The sequence below is a fragment of the Rattus rattus genome, chromosome 13 (assembly GCF_011064425.1).
Source record: "Rattus rattus isolate New Zealand chromosome 13, Rrattus_CSIRO_v1, whole genome shotgun sequence".
Taxonomy (NCBI): Eukaryota; Metazoa; Chordata; class Mammalia; order Rodentia; family Muridae; genus Rattus; species Rattus rattus.
The window spans coordinates 9,010,797-9,031,642 of record NC_046166.1 but is presented as its reverse complement, the minus strand read 5'-3'; the positions used below and the strand labels follow the sequence as shown (position 1 = coordinate 9,031,642).

Below are 20,846 nucleotides of genomic sequence, written 5' to 3'. Positions count from 1 at the left end.
GATCACATTTCCAAGGGATATCAAGTTTTCCTTCTTGGGCGATGAGGGTACCCAGTGCAGAATGAGGGATGTTCCAGTCTCGGGCTCTTGCCAGAACACTGTCAGTGCGTCTGTCCTTTCTCTTCCTGTCCTGCCAATGATTGCGGGGACACTGGATTCAGGCTTCAGTATTAGCTGTCTTTCTGTCTTTTTCATTTCTCTGTGCCCAAGACCTATCACTCAGGCACCTTCGGAACGGTGGGGAAGCCCTATCCAAACAGAGCACCCCTCTCTTACCCAGACTTTTGTTCATGTACTTCAGTGCTGGGAGACCCTAACATGGACCCTCACAGCCATACTTCCTGTTTCTGTCCCCGGGTAATTAGCCTCAACCTAGTAAGGAAATTACTTACTTTGTCTCAAGCTCAGAATGGTAGGCGATGTCCCCTGACTCTTTAAGGGCAGAGATTGTGCCCTGCTCTCGCCAGGGGCTCTGGAGACCAGCTCGAGACCAGACACGCACCACGGGTTAAGAGAAGGCTCCTTAAGCCTCTTATGGTGGATCTTGTTTTAGGTGAGGTCACTCAACCTTTCCTTCTTTTGTTCCTTCCTTCTTTGTCCATGCCGGCCTCAAAATGGTAATTCTCCTGCTTCAGTTCTGTCATAGTGGAGATTACAGTGCTTATTGCTATTCTAGACCCCAACTTTATTATTATTATTATTATTATTATTATTATTATTATTATTATTATTCCTTTTCTAGCCACAAGGCCCCTGGCTGGAGACCCCGTTGGAAACTGCAGTTGCATAAAGCTCAGCCCAGGACAGGCTGACCCAGGAGGTACTGGTCCCCTTCTGTCAGCCGTTTGACCTCAGGGTGGTTCACCTAACATCGTTGGGCTGCCACACCTTCATGGGCTATAAAGGGAGTGAAATATTATTTCTAGCTGTAGCCAGAAATCTCCCAAGTCCCTGGGATTAGGTTGGTAGGAAGTTCCATGACTGCAGAGCCCCTGGAAAGAGGGCAGGAAGGAGAACCACCCCAGGGCCTCCATCAGCCCTGAATTCTCTGCTCATGAATGTGCAGGGCTCAGAGGCCAAGGGCTCCCTTACCCACCTCTTCTGCTTTTCCAGAGCGGCCCCGGCACCTCCCTGCTTCTACCTGAGGTCTTGGGAGGAGCTGTGCCACAGAAGCAGTAGAGCACATACGAATTGTTCCGAGAGCCACACAAATCGCGTGCTCAGCCAGGCAGTAGCTTCTGTGCTGGGGAAGGCGTCCGAGACCAAGCCCCCAAACCTCACAGCTGAAGCACAGAACGATGTGAGCATCTGGACAAGGCTCAGAGTCGGGTGCTCCGGGACAGCCTGTGTGGCTTGGAAAGCAGGTGGCCTAGGTTTGGGCCTGCTGTGGTTTTTAGGGTCTCCACCAAATCTCATGTTCAAACTGAACACACACACACGTTGTGGAGTGTTTAAAAAGTAGGCCCCAAAGAAACAATCAGGTCCATGAAGAACCAGCCCACTCCTGGATCATCACTATGGACCCGCCGTAAAAGCTAGTTTGGCCCGCATCTTCTTGGCACCGCTTGTGCCAGATGATGCTTTGCAATATCTTGGGGGTTCTGCCGGTTCCTTGATGTTGGAGGCACAAAGGTCCTTGGCCCACAGATCACCCAGGAAAGAAATGTCAAACACACAGGGACTCTTCCCAAAGAGGAGATAAAATGCCTGTTTCTCTGCCCACAAGGCTGGGAGTGGATTTGGTTGACAACTTGGTGACTCTTATGCTGTCTGCAGAGGCAGACCTCACCCACTTTTGCTATAGATTCAGACCTCACCCAAATTCTCCATAATGGCTATCCCAGGCTTCTACTGCCCTAGACCTTTTCTCATCCTTAGGGGAGATGCCACATGGACTTTATGGCTGGTTGACCTGTATTCTATCTTGGTGGGAGAACACACTAGACTTGAGGCCTTTTAGCTGTAGAACCCACCCTCATGGTCACACATACTTTGAAGAGAAGTTTTGATGTAGTCACAGTAAGCTTTACTTTGAACCTAGAGTTGGACTGACTGTTGCCTGGAAAATTTTTTCCCCAAATTGTACTGTGTTTTAACTGTACTGATATCGAGTCTGATCCAGGTTGATGAAGTCAATCTGAACTAAGTTTTTCATTTTCATCTCTTCAAGGGTTCACTTCCCTGCCTGGATACCTGCAGGGTCCCCCCCCATCCTGTGTACAGGAAGATCCTTACTAGGTATAGCCTCTTAAGCTTCAATCTCCCAGTCCCCAGAATCATGATCTGAACATACTTTATTAGTTAAATGTTTGTGTGCATATATGTGTATGTGCATGTATGTCATGTGTACATGTGTATGCATGTGTGCATGTGTGTGCATGTGTATGCATGTGTGTGCATGTGCATATGTGTATATATGTGTATATGCATGTGCACATGTGCATATATATGTGTGTGTGTGCATGTGCACAAGTGTGTAAACTCAGGCATGAACATGCCACAGCATGCTTATATGTGGAGATCAGGGGACAATTCTTCACGTCAGTTTTCTCCTGTCACCTTGTGAGATCTTAGGATAGCACGAGGGTCAGCAGGCCTGCACACAAGCGCCTCTACCTGCCCAGCCATCTTGACAGCCCACCTTCCTTCTTTAGGAATCTCCCAATCTGTGGGATTCGGTGTAACTACAGACACAGACTAAGGCAGAGCTTCAGCTCCACTAGCCGGCTGTGCACCAGGGCACAAGCAGCTGCTCTTTCTAATCTCCAGGGTCTGTTTCACGGAAGCAGGTATAGAGCAGGGCTTGAGCATTGTGATAGGCAGACAATGGCTTTCACGATGTTCGAATTCTTACCCCCAGAACCTTATAAATATATTGTTTTATGTGATAGGTGGAATAACAGGTCACTAAATATCCATTTCTCAACTATCAGGACCTTTAGAATATATTGCTTTCTGTGACAAGAGACCCATCCTTCTAGACAAAGAAATTCTTGCAAATAGCTCTGCCCCAGATTAGAAACACAGAGCTGGTGACTCCCCAACCTGTCCACCCGCAGACTCATTCTAAGGGCAGTACGCTGAACCCCACTGTGCACGCTGCTTCCCGGGCCCAGGGACTGCACCTCCGCCTTTCCTTCACCAGGCCCCTCAGTCCTCACTGCCCCAGGTAATAGGGCCTCCTTTTTCTTCACCGCAGAATCTTTATTCCTGTCTCACGGTGAACCACGCCTTTCTTTTCCTTTTTTTTGCCCAGCAGAGTTTAGTTCAACCATAAAGAAGACTTTAATTGGATCGTCCTCAGAAGAAGGAGTACAACTAAAGGTCACTGCGTTAAGAGAAATAATCTCAGAAAGACAAATGTATTTTCTCTCTTTTGTGGATCCTAGGTTCTACATAGACATCGAAAATCTTATGCACACATACATATAGAACATACACATTATATACATATATATGACATAAAAACAGAAATGTGATTAAGGTATTAGTGAAAAAGGGTAAAGCAAGGCCTTTTGCTAACTTGTGGCCCAAGCCGCACCTGCTTGTATTTTCTAAGTGCAGTTTTAAATCCACGCCGGGGATTAAAGTCATGTGTCGCCACACCCAGCTGAAAAGTGTGTGTTCGTACTTTCACTCCGCCTATGCCTCTCAGAGTCCCCACGAAGGTGGCCTGCAGATTTCTGGCCCCAGCCTAGGCCCATCTCACCCCTTGGCAGACAGCAAGAGCAGGTCATTTCCTCATAGTGTCCGGGGTGTCTACTGCGCCCCTCTGTGACTGTGACTGTACCAGCTCACAGACTCCACCCATGGCAAATCTTAAACCTTCAGCAGTTCCCAGAGGAAGTGTCTTGTTCACGCTCCCACCCCCTAGTCATTCTTCCCATCGTGCTGGTGGTTTCTTTCCACCAGTCCCTGCAACTGTCCTCAAGGACCTCTGTCACAGACGTTTTGGTGCACACATAAGATGGACCAGGAATGCCAGGGTTAACCCCAAAGTGTGAATCTCTCAAGAGCTTGCAGGTGGGAGTTGGACGGATGCCTTCAGCCACCCCTTGCCTGGGTAAGACACCCTTCAGGCCTGCCCTGCACCGTCTCAGATGGCTCCAGTGAGGCAGAGCTGCAGGCCATTGTATCAGTCCAACCCCTAACACACCCTGACTGGTCCTTTCCCTGTGCCCTGCCTCAAGCTCTGGGGCCAGATCCTATCTCAGGCTGATTCTGGTGGAGGTCAAGGGAAATAAAAACCCTGGCAAGATGAGCCCTCCAGTGACGGGGGCTCGCAAGACAGACACATACCTAGCCCTGTAAGGACCCCATTGAACAGGCTGGAGAGATGGCTCGGTGGTTAAGAGCACTGACTGCTCTTCCAGAGGTTATGAGTTCAAATCCCAGCAACCACATGGTGGCTCACAACCATCTGTAATGAGACCTGATGCCCTCTTCTAGTGTGTCTGAAGAGAGCTACCATCTATCTATCTATCTATCTATCTATCTATCTATCTATCTATCTATCTATCTATCTATCATCTTTTTTTTCTTAAAAAGGACCCCATTGAACAACCTGGAACTGTGAAAACCTTTTATATAACTGCTAACAGGGGTAATGAGGTCTGTGGGGAAATTGTTGCCCTCTCATCCTACTGTAATTCTGCTTTGGGACTCATAATAAGCCTTATGGCCCTCTGAATTAGTTAACATTTGACGGTGACCCTGTTTCCACATGTAGGTTTGCAGCCACACCTTAAGGCAGTGGTTCTCAACCTGTGGGTCACGACCCCCTTGGGGTCACCTAGCAGATACTGACATTACTGTTCATAACAGCAGCAGAGTTACAGTTATGAAGTAGCAACAAAATAATCTTGTGGTTGGAGGTCACCACAACATGAAGAACTGTATTAGAGGGCTGTAACATTAGGAAGGTTGAGATCCACCTCCCTAAGGTATCTTTGTTTATTGGCTTGGGTTTATCACGAGTGTAAAAAACCTATATTTTCTCTTATCTAAGAACTAGCTATCCAAATAATAAGATTAAAATTTCTAATTTCTTCTCCCAGGTTTTCTGGCTTTGGCCCACATTTTCTGCCTTAGCTTTAGGACAGTATCAGTCCTCCTGTAAGAAATGGGATTCTGGGATCAGGAGCAGAGTCATGCCCAGTGGGACCACCAGGACCCCCTCAGTACCCATCGGCACCCTCCACCTACCTGGTGTAATCTCAAACAGGTGCTTTCCTGGGTCCTCAGGGTCCGGAAGAAGCTCAGTCACTTGTGTCCCTTGTAGAGAAATAAATCCCTGAAATGGAGACAAACACAAGCAAGAAACATGAACCGGCTGGGAAAGGGGCTCTTTGGAGTCAGGGCGGTGCTAGGACGGGGCCCAGCTCTTCTCCTGGCATGGCAGGCTGGGTACCAGTGGGAAGGACATGTGTCCTTTCTGTAGCACAGCCTAAGTACAGAGGACACCCCCTCCCTATCTGCACATAGAACTGGACGGTGGGAGGCGCTCTTCTAACAAGGGGGGGCCCAGGAGGTGGGCCAGGACTTCCCAGTGTAAGACTAGGCAAAGCAAAACGGGGTGGGGGGTGGGGATAGAGCAGGGGGATGGGGGCAAGAGAACAGAGCAAGGTACTCCTGCTATCCCTCCCCTCCTCATTCCAAAGGTTCACTGTAGGAGCCCATGTGTGAAGCATGAGGGGAGAGCCCTGGAGGTGACATAAGGGACAGGCAGCATCCCAGATCTACAGGAGTTCAACCTGCCATGGCCAGGCACAATGAAGTTTCACTAGTTTCTCATTTGGTTTTATTTGTGTATTCAATTAATTTCTATTAATTAATTATTAATTAATCAATGCGGTGCTGGGGATCAAACCCAGGGCCTCTCATTCTCTAGGCATGGGCTCTGCCACTGAGCTGCGTCTTCAGCCTGATGTTTTACTTCTTCACCTACAGAACAGGAGTCATCAACACGCACAAAGCCACAGCCTAGACAGTGCCTAGCACAGCTGTCCCTTGGAATCCAGGGTGTATTGGTTCCAGGATTCCTTTGATGCTTTCTCTGAAGCTCAGTCTATCTGTCTGTACAATGGGACCACGGCCCTCACCTTTCAGGAGCATTCCGTAAGCTAGGTTCCGGCTTGGTAAGTCCTACTTGTGGTGTTGCTTCTCTCACCACAGCCCAGCCAGAGCCTTCTTTGCTCTCTGGACCATTTCCTTAACGCCACACATGCCAGCTTTGCTAAGCTCAGACTCCTAGTGGCTCGACTACCCACACCTCTATCCTCTCCATGGAAAACCCACTTTAAGCTCCATTCCCGCAGTCAGCCCTTCAGGTTGAAATCCTGACTCAGCTTCAGGTAAACCACGTCACTTCTCTGTAGCCCAGTTGCTTTACCTGTGCAATCAAACAGGTTCTAAGCGGAAACGGATGGGTACCTGGGGTGTCCTGAGCGTTGGTCCTGGCACTGTGAGTGCTTGTTTTGGAGACCTGGTTTCACCAGGTGACCCTGGCTGATCTGGAACTCACCGTACAGACCAGGATGACCCTGAACTCATAGAGATCTTCTGCCTCTGTCTCCTGAGTGCCCATGATTTAAGGGTGTGCCACCATGCTGAGCTGAGAACTGTGTGTCAGCGAAGCAAATCTTTCCATTATGTCTGGGCTCCACACCAGGTGGGGGAACATATCCACGAGTGGGCATTTGCCCAAGTGGGTAACTCAGCATCTGATTCACCATTCCCCATCTCCGTTCCTGTGCCGGCTAGCAGACACTCTACTCTCGGGTCTGGACCTTTTTAGTATATCCCCATAATATCCCCGTGGGAGATACATCCCATTGCACAGATGGGTGAACAGAAAGGTGGAGCATTAACCTGAAGCAGAGTCAAGTCCTTTCTGGCAAATCCGGGCCGTAGCAGGGCACTGGGAGCCTTATGTCTGCAGGCATCTGTGCTTCAGGGACATATGGAAATGCCTCCTCTCATCTAAGCAGCATCCAGGCAGAATGGTGTCTGTACCACAGAGGCTTGCTCTAGGGAAATTATAGCAATAAACCAGGGATCCAGCTGGTAATTGCAGTAACCGAATTACTGGTTGCATTCTTGGTAGGAAGCCTGGAGCTACAGGGAATAAATTAGAACAGCAGCCCCAGGATTCAAGAACGCGCTCATTAGAGGGCGTGGGCGAGCCCCATCGCACATGCTGTTTCCCTAAAGGACTCTGAGATGGGGTCCTTTGCTGTGTGCTTCCCCTCCGCTTCTAGAACTGTCATCCACACAATGGGAGTGACTGTATCTTCACCGACATCACTTTCTACTGAGGCTAGAGGGGAAAGCAGAAATAGCTTCTGTGGTGGGAAATGGTACTATGTTCCTGGCTCTTAAGTCTACATGATTGACTAGAAGCCCAGGGGGGCAGGTGCTGCTATTACTACCTCCCTGCACTAGAGGACAGGGTGGGACTGGGGTGGGGAGGCAAAGGGCGGGCTCCCATCTCTGCTGCTGGCAAAGGCAAGCTGGGATTTGAGTTGTCACTTCCCATCCTTTGTGTCCCCTTTGTGTCAGCAGCTTCCGACCAGCTCAGCTTGCATCCAAAGAGCTGCTGTGGGAGAGCCAGATGTGGGAGACCTTGGAATCCACAAGTCCCTTTGTACTCCCGTGAATCCCTGTGTGGCCCCGTCACTGCAAGGAACCTCGATACCAGCCTGTGGGTGGCTTCACCCCATACCACACCACCCCCGACCTTCCTAAAGTCAGGATAGAAGCTTAGATCTGAGGGTACCCGGGTGGGGCGGGGTGTGGTGGTCCCAAGAAGTTTGCTCTCCTGTTAGGTGGTGTGGTGTGTACTGTAGTGAATGTGTTTGTAAGGAGTCTAACAGAGAAGCATTCCTATAACAACAACCTTGGCCTTGCCTCCCAGGCTTCCACAGAGCCTGACGGATCACAGTGCTCTGGGCCTTCGTGGTTTGACAGTGTAAAAGACAAAGCACCCAGTTTACGTTGTGCCATCCTCTGTAGTACACAGGTCTCTTTCCTCCATGATGTCACTCAATGTGGAGTTGGGGAGAGACTCGCTCTAGCGTTTGCCTCACGAGGTTACCTCAGAGCGCAGGATGCAGTCCATGGAGCCAGTTGAGAAGGGACACGGGTGAGAGCTGAATTCTCACCTTTGCTTTCACCACGACTCATTTAACTGAGGGTCTGGGTGAACTGTGCATCACGGACCCGCTTGCTCAGAGCAGAGCCGGACTTCACCCTGGAGTTTTGAACTCCACAGTTCTGGAGAAAGTAGATGAATCTGTATTTCTGCTTGACTTTCTGACGATGGTGACCCCAGGAATATACTCTGAGACTTGCTGGCCTAGAGCAGTCAAGGGTGGGTGCCTTTCCTATGAGTTTAGTCCTTACCTAAATTACTCCCTGGCCCACTGTGACAAGGCAGTGGGTTGTGATCTATTCCAGAGAGATGGGCTTTGGTTGAAATTCTGTGCCCTAGACATGCACATCACAGGAATAATGAGTATCCACTCCTATCCTCTCAGACAACACCCCAACCATAAAGTTTTGGGTATATATCCCGGGGGTATAATACACGAGCATTAGCAAGGTCTAGCTGGCCTTCTTAAAATAGTGTGAGGCAAGGGGCTGGTACTTGAGCTCTGGAAGGGGCCAAGCTCACAGTCTGCACTAGAGTGTGATCCCTCGTTAAAGCCGTATGGGCACACAGGGAGAGCGCACAAGCTCTAAGGCCCTTTATCCTTTCCTTGGGTCTGAACTTACCATGGGCATTGGCTGTTGGAGATTTTCTCAGCCTACGTGTCTGAGCTCATCCCTAGAGGCTGTAGCTGACTTTGCTCATCTCACCAGAGTACCCAGAATGCCTGACCAATTCTAGAAACTGCACACAGAGAACAGAGAAACTGCACACAGAGAATAGAGCTCCAGGAAGTGGGTAGGACAAGACCAACTGAGGACTTTTGGGTGAGAGTATATTTCATTGACAGCAGCAGCAAATTAAAATGCTTACTTAAAAAAAAAAAAACCCGTCACTTAGCTGGTGGTACATGTCTTTAATCCTAGTACTTGGTAAGTAGAGGCAGGCAAACGTCTGTTAGTTCAAGGCCAGCCCCGTCTATGTATCAAGTTCCAGGACAGTCAAGAATACATAGAAATACTCTGTCTTCATCCCTCTCCCCAAATCCACTGTCTATAGACACATTAATGGGACCCGAGAGCAAACCTCCCAGAGCCAATGCTCCAGATAAGTTCAGATGCAGGGAAAGGAGGAAGGGCCTAAAGCTTCTGTGCTCCTGCTGTGCGCCCACGAACTGTGCCACTCTAGTACAGAGTATGAAGGAGAGACGAAAGGGGAGTGGTTTAGTGACTACCCTCACTCCTTATGTTCCCTCACAATGGGGAAACCAGGGTGCAGCTTGACCCTTAAGTGCTGTTGGAAATTCTGAAAGTCTGCTATACCAGATCCTGTGCCTATTGGTTATCGATTGCTACCAACACATCCAAAACTTAGTGCCCTAAACCTATAGTATTAGTTTATCAAATGGCTTCTGTAGGGCAGGAGTTTGGAGGAAGGTTAGTTGATCAGTCAAAGCTTTTTAAGGAGAAAGTGAAAATACAGAGACCTGAAAACCTGAAGGAGACCAGAGATACGTTTTCTCGCTGGCTCCCTCAACAGAAACTACAAACCAGACCCAGAGTCCTGAGGTACAAAGTAGTGTGTGAGCGACAAACATGGCAGAGGGGATTAGCTATTCAGCTCTTCAGAGGAAAGCATATTTAGTGAGCTTGAGAAAAGGAACCCAGAGAGAAGATCATTTTTCAAAAGGGGTCCTTAGAAGATTCTACAGATTGAACTAAGAAACTTTTATTATTTTATTTTTATGTATGTATTTATTGTGTGTCCGTCTGTTGTGCGCAGAGGTCAGAAGAGAACTTGTGAAAGTCAGTTCTCTGCTTCTAGAAAACTTACAGCTCTGATAAACACTTTCAGAAAAGTTGCGGGAACAGAATTAACATAGAAATCAGTTACTTTTCTACAGACCAATAATAGACTTGCTTAGAAACTGAAAAAAAAATAACCTATTTCATTCAGTCATAACTTAAAATCGTAAATCTGTGGGAGGACTTGGAAGGGAGAAAGGAATAGGTAAAAGGATACAAATGCTGCCCTTTCATGTATGAGTTCTTTGAATAAAAATTATGAAGACCTCGGCATAATCCCAACCAGGAGATGACAGAGCTCTACTCTGAAGTACTAAGATAACCACAAAGTGGCTACAGAGGTGGTTTGTTTGGTAAAGTGCCTACTGTGCAAGCGCAAAGCCCTGCCTTTAATGCTCCAGAACCCACATAAAAAACATGTATGGTGATGTGTTCACCATCCCAGTGCTGGGAAAGTGGAGACAGTAGGATTCCTGGGGCTTGGTGGCCTGCCAGTCTATCCGAGTCAGCAAGTTCAGTGCAGTGAGAGGACCCTGTGTCAAAACTAAGGTGAGAGCAGTTGAGGAGGACACCCCATGTCAACCTGTGGTCTCTGCACACACACACACACACACACACACACACACACACACACACACACACACACACACACACACAATAACAGAACAACCCAGAAGACCCTGAAGTAAACTCATACACTATGGCTACCAATTTTTGACAAAGCTGTCAAACATACACACTGGAAAAAAGTAGTGTACTCAACAAGCAGTGCTGGCAAAATGGATGGACATTCTTCTGTAGAAAAGTAAGAGCTGGAGAGATGGCTCAGAGGGAAAGAGCACTGTCTACTCTTCCAGAGGTCCTGAGTTCAAATCCCAGCAGCCACATGGTGGCTCACAACCATCTGTATTGAGATTCAATGCCCTCTTCTGACCTTCAGGCATACATGCAGGCAGAAAACTGTATGATGTCTATGTAATAAATAAATATTTTAAAAGAAGTTTAAACTTAACTAAAAAAAAAAGAAAAAGAAAATTTGGTCCATATCTTTCGTTCCACATAAAACTCAATTCAAAACAGATTAAAGACCTTAATTTGAAACCTGAAATGCTAAAACTTCTAGGAGAGAATGCTTCAAAATAGTAGTACAGACAAGAACTTTCTGAGAAAGATTCAATTAGCATCAGAAATAACTAGAAGTTGACAAATATGGCTACATAAAATTATTCTTTTTAAAACTGTATATATATATGTGTGTGTGTGTGTGTGTGTGAATGTGTGTGAATGTGTGTGTGTGTCTGTCTGTGTGTACACCTTTGTCACCATATGTGTCTGGAGATCAGGAGGAACAAATAAAATGTTGACTAAAATAAATTTGCCTTAAATATAGACAATGGAATTAGCTGTATCATGCTACTTCAACCAAGGAAGCTGGAGTAGCTAAAAATAGAAGAAAAGGGAGATTTCCATCAAATGAATACTCTGAATTGTGAAAAGATAATACACGAAGGTACCAATTTCTTGGTAGACCATGATGATGTTAAAAGTCTAGGTACCCAGTAACAGATCTCCAAGACACATAAAGTGAAATATAATGATAATAAAACATCGTAATGTCTCAGCCAAGCATAAACATGGGTTTCTAAGGTGGGAAGTCAACCAACCTGGGCAGTGTAGCAAGAATTGTGTTTTCTCTTATGACTCCTACTGACCATTGAGCTGGAGGCTCGTGTGGTATAATGAAGCCAGAAAAACAAAGAAAATCATCCACATTGGAAAAAAAGTACTAAGGCTGTATTCATAGGTACATAACTGTCTTCTAAAAGATACTAGAACGAATACGCTCTTCAAAGTTGCAAGGTATAAGATAAACCCAAAATCTAAAAGCATGTTTCTATACAGTAGCAACAAATAGGTTTGGAGTCTGGAATTCGAAACTGTTTTAAACAGTATCAGAAATCTGCAATATTTGGCAATGAATACGATAAAAGATATTTAAGATCTGCACACTGAAAATCATAAGCCATTGCCTGGAGAAATGAAAGTCAAGCTACAAAAATGGAAGCTTTCCTGTTGACAAGGTGTCAACACCGTCCAAAAGGACTTATACATTCAGGGAAGTTCCAGTCAAAATTGGGGTAGGCATTTTTGTAGAAATGGGCCAAATAAATTCTAGAATGTAATTTAGAATACATGGAAAACCAGAAAAGACCTAGAACAGGTAGACAACTTTGAAACACAATAGCAAAATGGAGATTTAAAACTATGATGAGTCTTACTATAAAAGTATAATGAATGATCAAAACAAGATACTGACATCAGATACTTCAAACGGAATAGAAGGTTCAAAACAGACCGGTACATATTTGAATAACTTTGTTTTCTGAGACAGGGTTTCTCTGTGTAGCCCTGGCTGTCCTGGAACATTCTCTGTAGACCAGGCTGGCCTCGAACTCACAGAGATCTGCCTACCTCTGCCTCCTGAGTTCCTCTTAGTCGGTCTGTCCACAGCATTAGTAACTCTTCTAATAAACTCCTAAGTCCCCCGTAACCTGTCTCAGTGTCCCGTTGAGCCACCTGCCCTGTGCACAGTCTAACAGTTGGGTGTTTTAAAAACAATTTTATGCAGAATTCAAATCAGAGTTGCTTATTATGGGATGGGCTTCATCTTGTCTTTCTATCCTCTTTGTGAAATTATTTATAAAAGCAGCTGAGGACAGCTGCATCTTTTGTTTGAACTATTTAATGAAATTTATGCATGTTGGTGAATATACTGTGTTTTACAATACAAAAGATTTATTGATTTGTTTCATTTTCGATTATGTGAATATGTGTGAATGCAAGCATGTGTGCGCATGCACGCACAGAAATACGCGCACACACACACACACACACACACACACTTTATTTAAAAATATGTAATTGGGCTGGAGATTGTTCAGCTACTTGGAGTGCTTTTTCCACAATCATGAGTACCAGAGTTCGGATCCCAGCACCCACATGACAAGTGACAAGTCAGGTCCCCCCCCAAAAGTCTTTAATGCCAGCTCTGAGGCAGGACAGAGACAGAGCATTGGGGCTTGCTGGCTTTAGCCTGGTTGAGATGAGCGCCCAGGTTCACGAGAGAACTTGCTTTGGCAGATCAGGAGGCAAGCAAACAGGAGGGCACCCTCGGCCTCCATGTGGTGTCTGCTTTGAAAACTACCCCCTCCCTCCCTTGCTGCAACAGTGATGCATCTGCAGTCTTAACTCCTCCCCAGCCCTCTTCATGGACTGCAGCACGGTCGCTCGCTCAGGTAATTACAACAGGGACATATTTGAGGGGAGGCATCCTTCTGCCAAATATCTGGACCATGGATCTGTGAATCTACTTCACACATATATCTTACAAAATCTAACCGCAGCTCAAGTAGTTCTGTCTTCCTTCCTTCCTTCCTTTCTTCCTTCCTTCCTTCCTTCCTTTCTTTCTTTCTGGCTTCCTTTCTTTCTTTCTGTCTTCCTTTCTTTCTTTCTGTCTTTCTTTCCATCCATCTTCCTTCCTTTTCTTTCTTTCTTTCTTTCTTTCTTTCTTTCTTTCTTTCTGCCTTTCTTTCCATCCATCTTCCTTCCTTTTCTTTCTTTCTTTTCTTTCTTTCTTTCTTTTCTATCTATCTTTCTTTCTGTCTGTCTGTCTTTCTGTCTCTCTTTCTTTTCTTGCAATACTGGGGAATCACACTCTGCCCTGAGTGTGCTGGGCGAGTCTTTCACTACTGAGTCACACCGTTACTTCTCAAACTAAGTAGTTTTGATTAAAAAAAAAAACTTTGTGTGTAAATTGAAGTGTAGATTTTAAAAAATGGTACGAAGAAGGTAAATGATCTCAATAATTTTATATGCCATCATACAGAAATAAAAGTATTTCGATGTGTTGGCATAAATAAACTTTATTAAAAGATAACTCAATAAAAACATAGGCAGAGGGTATTAACGAGAAAATTCATAGCACCAGGTAGTGGTGGCGAACACCTTTAATCCCAGCACTTGGGAGGCAGAGGCCGATCTCTGAGTCCAAGGTTAGCCTGGTCTACAGAGTGAGTTCTAGGATAACCAGGGTTGTTACACAGAGTAAGCTTGACTTGGAAAAAGAAAAGAAAAGAAATTAATAACGTAATAAATACGCATAATGGTCTGAGTGTTGAGCTGCCCCAACATTCCTGTGGGAAGCGAGTATCCCAAACGTCAGCACTATGAGGTGTGGGCTTCTGGGAAGTGACTAAAATATGGAGCCTTCCTGAATGGGGATTAGTTGCTTTTAAAGAAAGGAGCTTGAGGCCTACAGACACAGTGTAAATGGATGCTCACACTGTGGTACTTGTAAGACAGATGTATGTCTCCCTGTACATATTAAACTGTCTCCAGATCCCCTATAAAGCCCAACATAGTAGAAATGCTATGTAAACACGTCATAGAATCTTGTTTGGAGAATGAAAACAAACAAAGACAAAGGGCTCTGCATGTTCATACAGACATAACCATCTGCCCTCTCCAATGTTTTTAACCTATAGTCAGGTCAATGCCCAGCCTCGGATGTGGAGGGCCAATTGTATTCAGGAAGGGCACAGAATCCTTATACCTTGAGAGGGAGTGGAGAGACACTTTCTATGCCCTACCCTGTAACGTTTGCATCCAGATAAGAACATTTAAATAATACTAGAGTTCAAAAGAAGGCAGTTAGATAATTTGTGAAGCGCTGTTCAGGCCTGAGTAATGGGCTGTTGGCATGTGTCTTCGATCACCCACTCACTACACGTCTCCCTCCGTGTGTCGGCAGCATCCTGTCTGCAGTCTGGAATGCAGATCCATCACTTCTGAGCAGAGAGCGATAGCCCCTTCGTCTGTGAACATTTAGTGTGGAGGCCCCTCAGCTCTCCTCAGACGGAAAACAAGAGGTAATGCCTCTTCGCATCCTTGGACCAGAGTCTGCACAGTGGTAGAGCTCTGCTTGCCTGTCTCTAGCCAACTGTGTGATCCTCATGACGTAACACTCGTGGGAGGCAAACAAGGATTGCATCTGAGATGGGACTCACGGAAACCGCCAAAGTTATATCCTCATAGAGGTCATATCGCAGTACTGGTCCACTGCTCATTGATATTAAACCCCGGGGCAGAGCTTGCCTAACATTTCCCTGCCCGTAGACTGTTCAGCGGCATCTCCCTCTGGACACCTCTGAGTATTTGATGGGAGGGGCTACTCTGCTGGCCTGGGATGAAGCCAGGCTGTTCAGGTGCCCAGGACCTCTCAAGAAAAAGCAGTAGTGTACACTCTTGTGACTGGGGCTTTGGGGGTCACATTGGGCCTTCAGTTGATACCCATGTCACCCACAGAGTCTGTTTCCAACTCAATAATGTGGGGGTGTTTTAAGGATTTCATGAAGCTAATTCTTGGGAGGCTCTGGGTCCAGCATCTAGAGAGAGTGTTGTTGTGATTGGTAAGTTACATGGGCAAGTTTGCTTATGATCAAATGTTGTAGGATGCAGAATACACACGCGTGCACACAAACACACACACCCACATTTAAAAAAACAAAAATAATTTTTAGAAAAGAAAACTATTATGAGGTTTGTAATATTGTAGTATTATTATGCCTTACTTAGGCAGATGGCTCTGCAGGCTCAGCCCTCGTTTTCTTTTCTTTCTTTTTTTTTAATAAGATTTATTTATTTATTATTATATATAAGTACACTGTAGCTGTCTTCAGACACACAGAAGAGGGCATCAGATCCCATGACAGATGGTTGTGAGCCACCATGTGGTTGCTGGGATTTGAACTCAGGACCTCTGGAAGAGCAGTCAGTGCTCTTAACCACTGAGCCATCTCTCCAGCTCCAGGCCTGGTTTTCTGACCTTTAGACGTGAAAATATTCCTATGGGACTCCCCCCCTCCCATACTTCATGTGTCATGAACTAAGGTAAGATACAGATTTGGGAAGTCTGAGACGGTAAGGACAGCGTCCTTCTTTAGAGTTTCAGACCCTCCACAGGGCCTGGGACAGTGGCAGGCCCCTCAACCTGCCTGGATCCTGGGGTTTTCCTTAGCATTGACGTCTTCACAATCCTAACTCAGCTCAAACTTAGCCCAGGGAGGCTTTCTTTCCGGGAAGTCTTTCTTTTCCACCTTGACTGTGTGAAGACAGTGCTTCTGAAGTCCCTCTAAGGAAGGTGAGGTTAAGCTCCTACAGGCGGAACCTGGCAGGTTTTTAAAGAGCAACCACTCAGGCTCCTTATCTGGTGTAATTCTGACGGGGCCTCAGATCCATCTTCGAAAAGTTTTAGCCATCTGACACCTAGCCAGGAACCAGATCTCTCCGAACTTGACATAAATAATACAAACCTGAAGGAATCCCATTGCCAAGAAGGGAAGCAGCCTCTCCTCCCTCCTCCTTATCATCCAGGTCTGTGGCCAGGAGCCATGGCCGTCTGCAGTGCAGAGACCCACACAGGCGCAGGCGCAGGCACAGGCGCAGGCGCAGTGAGGGGCAGAGACAAAAGAGTGCTTGGGCGAGGTGCTCGCCTCTCTGAGGAGTGGGGGTGACTCCGTTGTCTGTCTTTGCTAAGACTCTGTCCTGACAGTTCAGGTTTCAACATGGACTCCTGCTGTTCTTTTAAATTGCATATCAGGACTGGTCCAGGGAACACTGTCTCCCACTATGTCCTGAGGCTTCTACTGTTTTCTCTAGAAAATCTTAGAGCTGGTTGGGGTATGTGGTAGGACCAGGGTCTTAAGAACAGTCTGTTTAACGGACATAGAGGTTTGGGTACCCCACATGTTATAATTTCCCAGCTGGTCACCTCTTAAGCCATCCAGCCCAGTTATGAACCATTGAAAAATCCATCTGAGAATGGTGGTTGAGCCTAGGCTTGGTGCACTGGTAGAATCCTAAAGGACACTCAGATCTCAAAGCTAATAGTCTCTCCCAAAGCCATAAGAGGTGCCCTTTCCAAGGTGGGAAGGTCCCAGCTTGTTCTGCAATTAGTCATGTGACAAGACTGAACTCTGAGCTAGATTCCCCAAACTGTGTACCCTGACTCCATAAGAGGTGCCCTTTCCAAGGTGGGAAGGTCCCAGCTTATTCTGCAGTTAGTCATGTGACAAGACTGAACTCTGAGCTAGATTCCCCAAACTGCGTACCCTGACTCACTCCAAGTCACTGTGGGGAATTCCTTGCAGAAGGGGCATTCTGCTGGCTGTGGATGATGCTGTACCAATGGTCACAACAGGCACCCTGGGATTTCCCCTCCTCCCTCAGCCTGTCACTGCGAAGGCATCCTAAAGCCTATTGCCATGTCACTGAGGTAAGATGCTGTTCATGTTGGGAAGAGTCCCCATGGAGCCTGAGCTCCTAAGTTCTAGTGCCCTGCCTTAGTGGCAGCCTGAGTTAGGATGCTGAGTGGTATTCCACAGCTATGTGGTTAGTGGAGGATAACGCTGACCCGTGAATTTCTTAAACCTCTCCTGTTTACCCTGCTCCAGCAGGAGGTGGAGAGGCAAAGGACATGTTATTGAATAATAGATTTGGAGAAGGTTTTAGTGCCATCAAATCTCTGCCTCCTACTATTCCTGAGAGGTTTGAGGGTAGGGCCACCTGCTGCCAGCGGACCTGGGAGATATGGATGACAATACTAACAGGTCTGGCCCTTTCAAACATGCGTGAGACCTTTTCTCTTTCTCTCTCCCTTCCCTGCTGGGTCAACCTGGGGGGGCCGTAGAGACAGCTTCAGCCAAAGCCTCAGCCCCAGCTGATGCTGCTCCACAGAAAGGTAAACTTTTGGTATGTTTATTAGATGATCTCAGAGGAGGTTACTGCTGGGTATTTTAACTAATGAGATACTATTTTGAGAAAATAAATATTGATCTTGTCTTAAACTACTTACTCGTAAACCACACACCACACACACATACACACACACACACACACACACACACACACACACAATTATAAACAGTAGCCCTATTAAACACTGTATTTCCATATTGGTAAAACTTCCTAACACCATACCCCGCCCCCCTTACTGCATTTCATCTTTTGCGGTTTCGGTCACATTTGGCCAAACATAGTCTGAAAATCTGAAGTGTAATATTCCAGAAGTAAACATTTTATAAACTGCGTGCTTTTGAATGTAATAGTCGGATGGAATCTCAAGTTTTTCTGTTCTGTGCCACACAGCGGGCAAACGGTCTCTTCGTTTAGCCTATCCATGCTGCATACTCTATCCCCCGTCTGACTTAGGATTTCTTCTCTTTTTTTCCTTTTTTTTTTTTTTTTCTGGAGCTGGGGACTGAACCCAGGGCCTTGCGCTGCTAGGCAGCTCTACCACTGAGCCAAATCCCCAACCCCCTAACTTAGGGATTTCTATTGTTGCAAACGTGACCATGACAACACTGTGGGGAGCAAAGGGCTTATTTCTCTTACACTTCCACATCAGTCCATCACTGAAGGAACTCAGGGCTAGAGCTCCAGGCAGGAGCCTGGAATTAGGAACAGAGGCATGGACGACCACTGCTTACTGGCTTGCTCACAGCTTTCTCAGTCGGCTTTCTTATACAACCCCAACTGCATACAACTGTTGTACACTGTATACAGTTGTTACACAGCTGTGCTACCCCAGGGGTGGCACTACACCCACAGTGTGGGGGGCCCTCGCACTTCAATCATGAACCACAGCCATACCTGGAAGTCTTGCCTACAGGCCAATCTTATGGAGGCTTTTTCCCACCTAAGATTCCCACTTCCCAGGTATAGCCAGGTTTGAGCCAAGTTGACGGAAGCCAACAAGCTCCTGGCAGCTATCAGTGGCTGTCTTAGCTCTAAGGCTGACTGGTATGCACAGTAGTTCAGTTCAAGTAACCCTTACTTTATAATGGCCTCAAGTGCAAAATTGATATTTTAATGATTCAACTTTGTTTTGCATTGCTATTAACCTATTGCAACATTTCATTTATAAATCGATACATATATATTTTTTCATATACATATATGTATATGAAAAAGCATGGTGCATGTGGGTTTTGGACTATCAGGCACTCATGTGGGTCTTACAATGTATCCTCTGATCCTCTGTAGTAAGGAGGGAAGCGCTACTGATAATTACTCTTCTGGATATTGGGAAGTAAAAAGTAACAGGAGGCTGGTCCATCTATTTAAACTATTTTAATGGGGACAAAGCCAATGGACCTATGTCTGATTCTGATGGTCAGCAGGATATGGTGTAGGGTGTGGGCTCTGGGCTTCATCTTCAATGGTCTGGAGTGTCCCCACCCACCTGACATTTTGTATTGGAAAACTGAAAAAAGTCTGGTAAGGGCTAACATAGGTCCACGGCGATGGGACGTCTTTCTGATCTATTGCAATGCCGAGGCCCTGGGGTGTACAGAGCTGTTAGGAGGGAAGCTATTGTGCTGTTCAGCAGACAGGTTAGTCAGAGACACTCTTGAAAAGCACACTTTCTATCCCCTCACCAATTAGCCAGTCTGTGAGGGGCTTAGCCAGGGCAGCGGGAGGTCCTTGCAGCATGAAAATGCCTCAGCTTTCTTCTGGGATCGCTGGGTAAGGCGGAAGTGTTTCCAGTGGAGGTGCTGGGGGAACGTGAGCTAGGCCTAGTCCCTCCTCCTCTCCACGGTGTATGGTGGTAATATCACAGTTGAGGCAGTTGAGTGCAGAGACAACCAGCATCCCCAGGCATCAGCTCCAGGCTTCTCTGGAATTGAGTGGCTCTTTAGTGGTCATCTACACATTTCCAGAATTTTCTCTGGTGTAGATCTCAGGTGGACATTAGGGTTAGCATCTGTCCCCGTACTCTGTACTAAGCTCTTCAGGGCCAGCATGTTGGGTTTGGGACCACAGTTGGGAGCCCATGGTGTTGCTGTTCTGCCTTTGTCTCGCAGCATGAGTCACATGCACATGGGGACACAGTCTCCCCATTACTCATACAGATAAAACTAGAGCATAGGCCTGCTCTCCCATTCCACAGTCCTCGCCGTACTTTATGGCTTGCAATGCATTCCCCAGTTGCTTCCCTCCCACTCTGCAGCATGGCGTGGCATGGATACAAAGTGTCCCCCACAAAAAGCTTGGGTATTAAACATTTAGTCTTCAGATAGTGATGTCATTTTGGGGAGTGGTAGACAGCTTAGTGGGCTTAGCTGAACAAGGTCATGGGATGAGCCTTGGAAGGTCCTTAATGTTCGGCCCTTCCCCCTCTCTCCTTCCTGCTTGCTATGTGGCGAGTAGCCTCTGCTACATACTCCTGCTGTCCCTGTCACAATATTCTGGGCCTGTCACCATGGGCCCTGAAGCAATAGAGCCAAAAGCCACAGATGAGACTCTCAAATCGTGAACCCAAGTAAATCCTTTCTCTCTTAAGTCATTGATAGCTGATACTTTGTTTCAGCGACACAAAGTATCCAATTCACTCTATACCGAGCAGACTGCTTTGAGGGCAATGGGATGTCTGGATGGCGACTCGTTGTCATCCAGAGTCCAGATGGGTGCTGGAACATATTTATTAAGACATTTGCTTGTGCTCAGAATATACCTTAGAGTCTCAGTTTTGAGAGGAATGCCCCCAGAAGTGAATGGGTTCCTCCCTTGGCTGGACATAGTTTTGATCCCACAGAATTTCTGGAAAGTCAGAGAACAAATGCAGATGCCCTAGGGTATATGGTACTGCTGGGAGGTACTGCATTATGGATGGACAGGCAAATAGGAGACACACAGTATAAATACTTGTACACTGACCCACCCAGCTGTACCATCCTGACTTGCTGAGTTGGTCACAGCCTAGAGTACCTGCTACATTTTGCCGGGGCAGACAGACTTCTTTTGCAAACACTGCAGTCTCTTTAGGAAATGCA

General features: G+C 46.5%; 1 protein-coding gene across 1 annotated transcript in view; it reads right to left on the bottom strand.

Moving 5' to 3' along the window:
• Arhgap22 (Rho GTPase activating protein 22) overlaps window positions 1-20,846 on the bottom strand; it is a 156,196-nt gene that overhangs the window by 67,217 nt on the left and 68,133 nt on the right. The window contains exon 4 of the mRNA XM_032919278.1: window positions 5,206-5,293. Within this exon, the coding sequence (XP_032775169.1) occupies window positions 5,206-5,293 (88 nt within the window). The remainder of the gene's footprint in view (window positions 1-5,205; window positions 5,294-20,846) is intronic.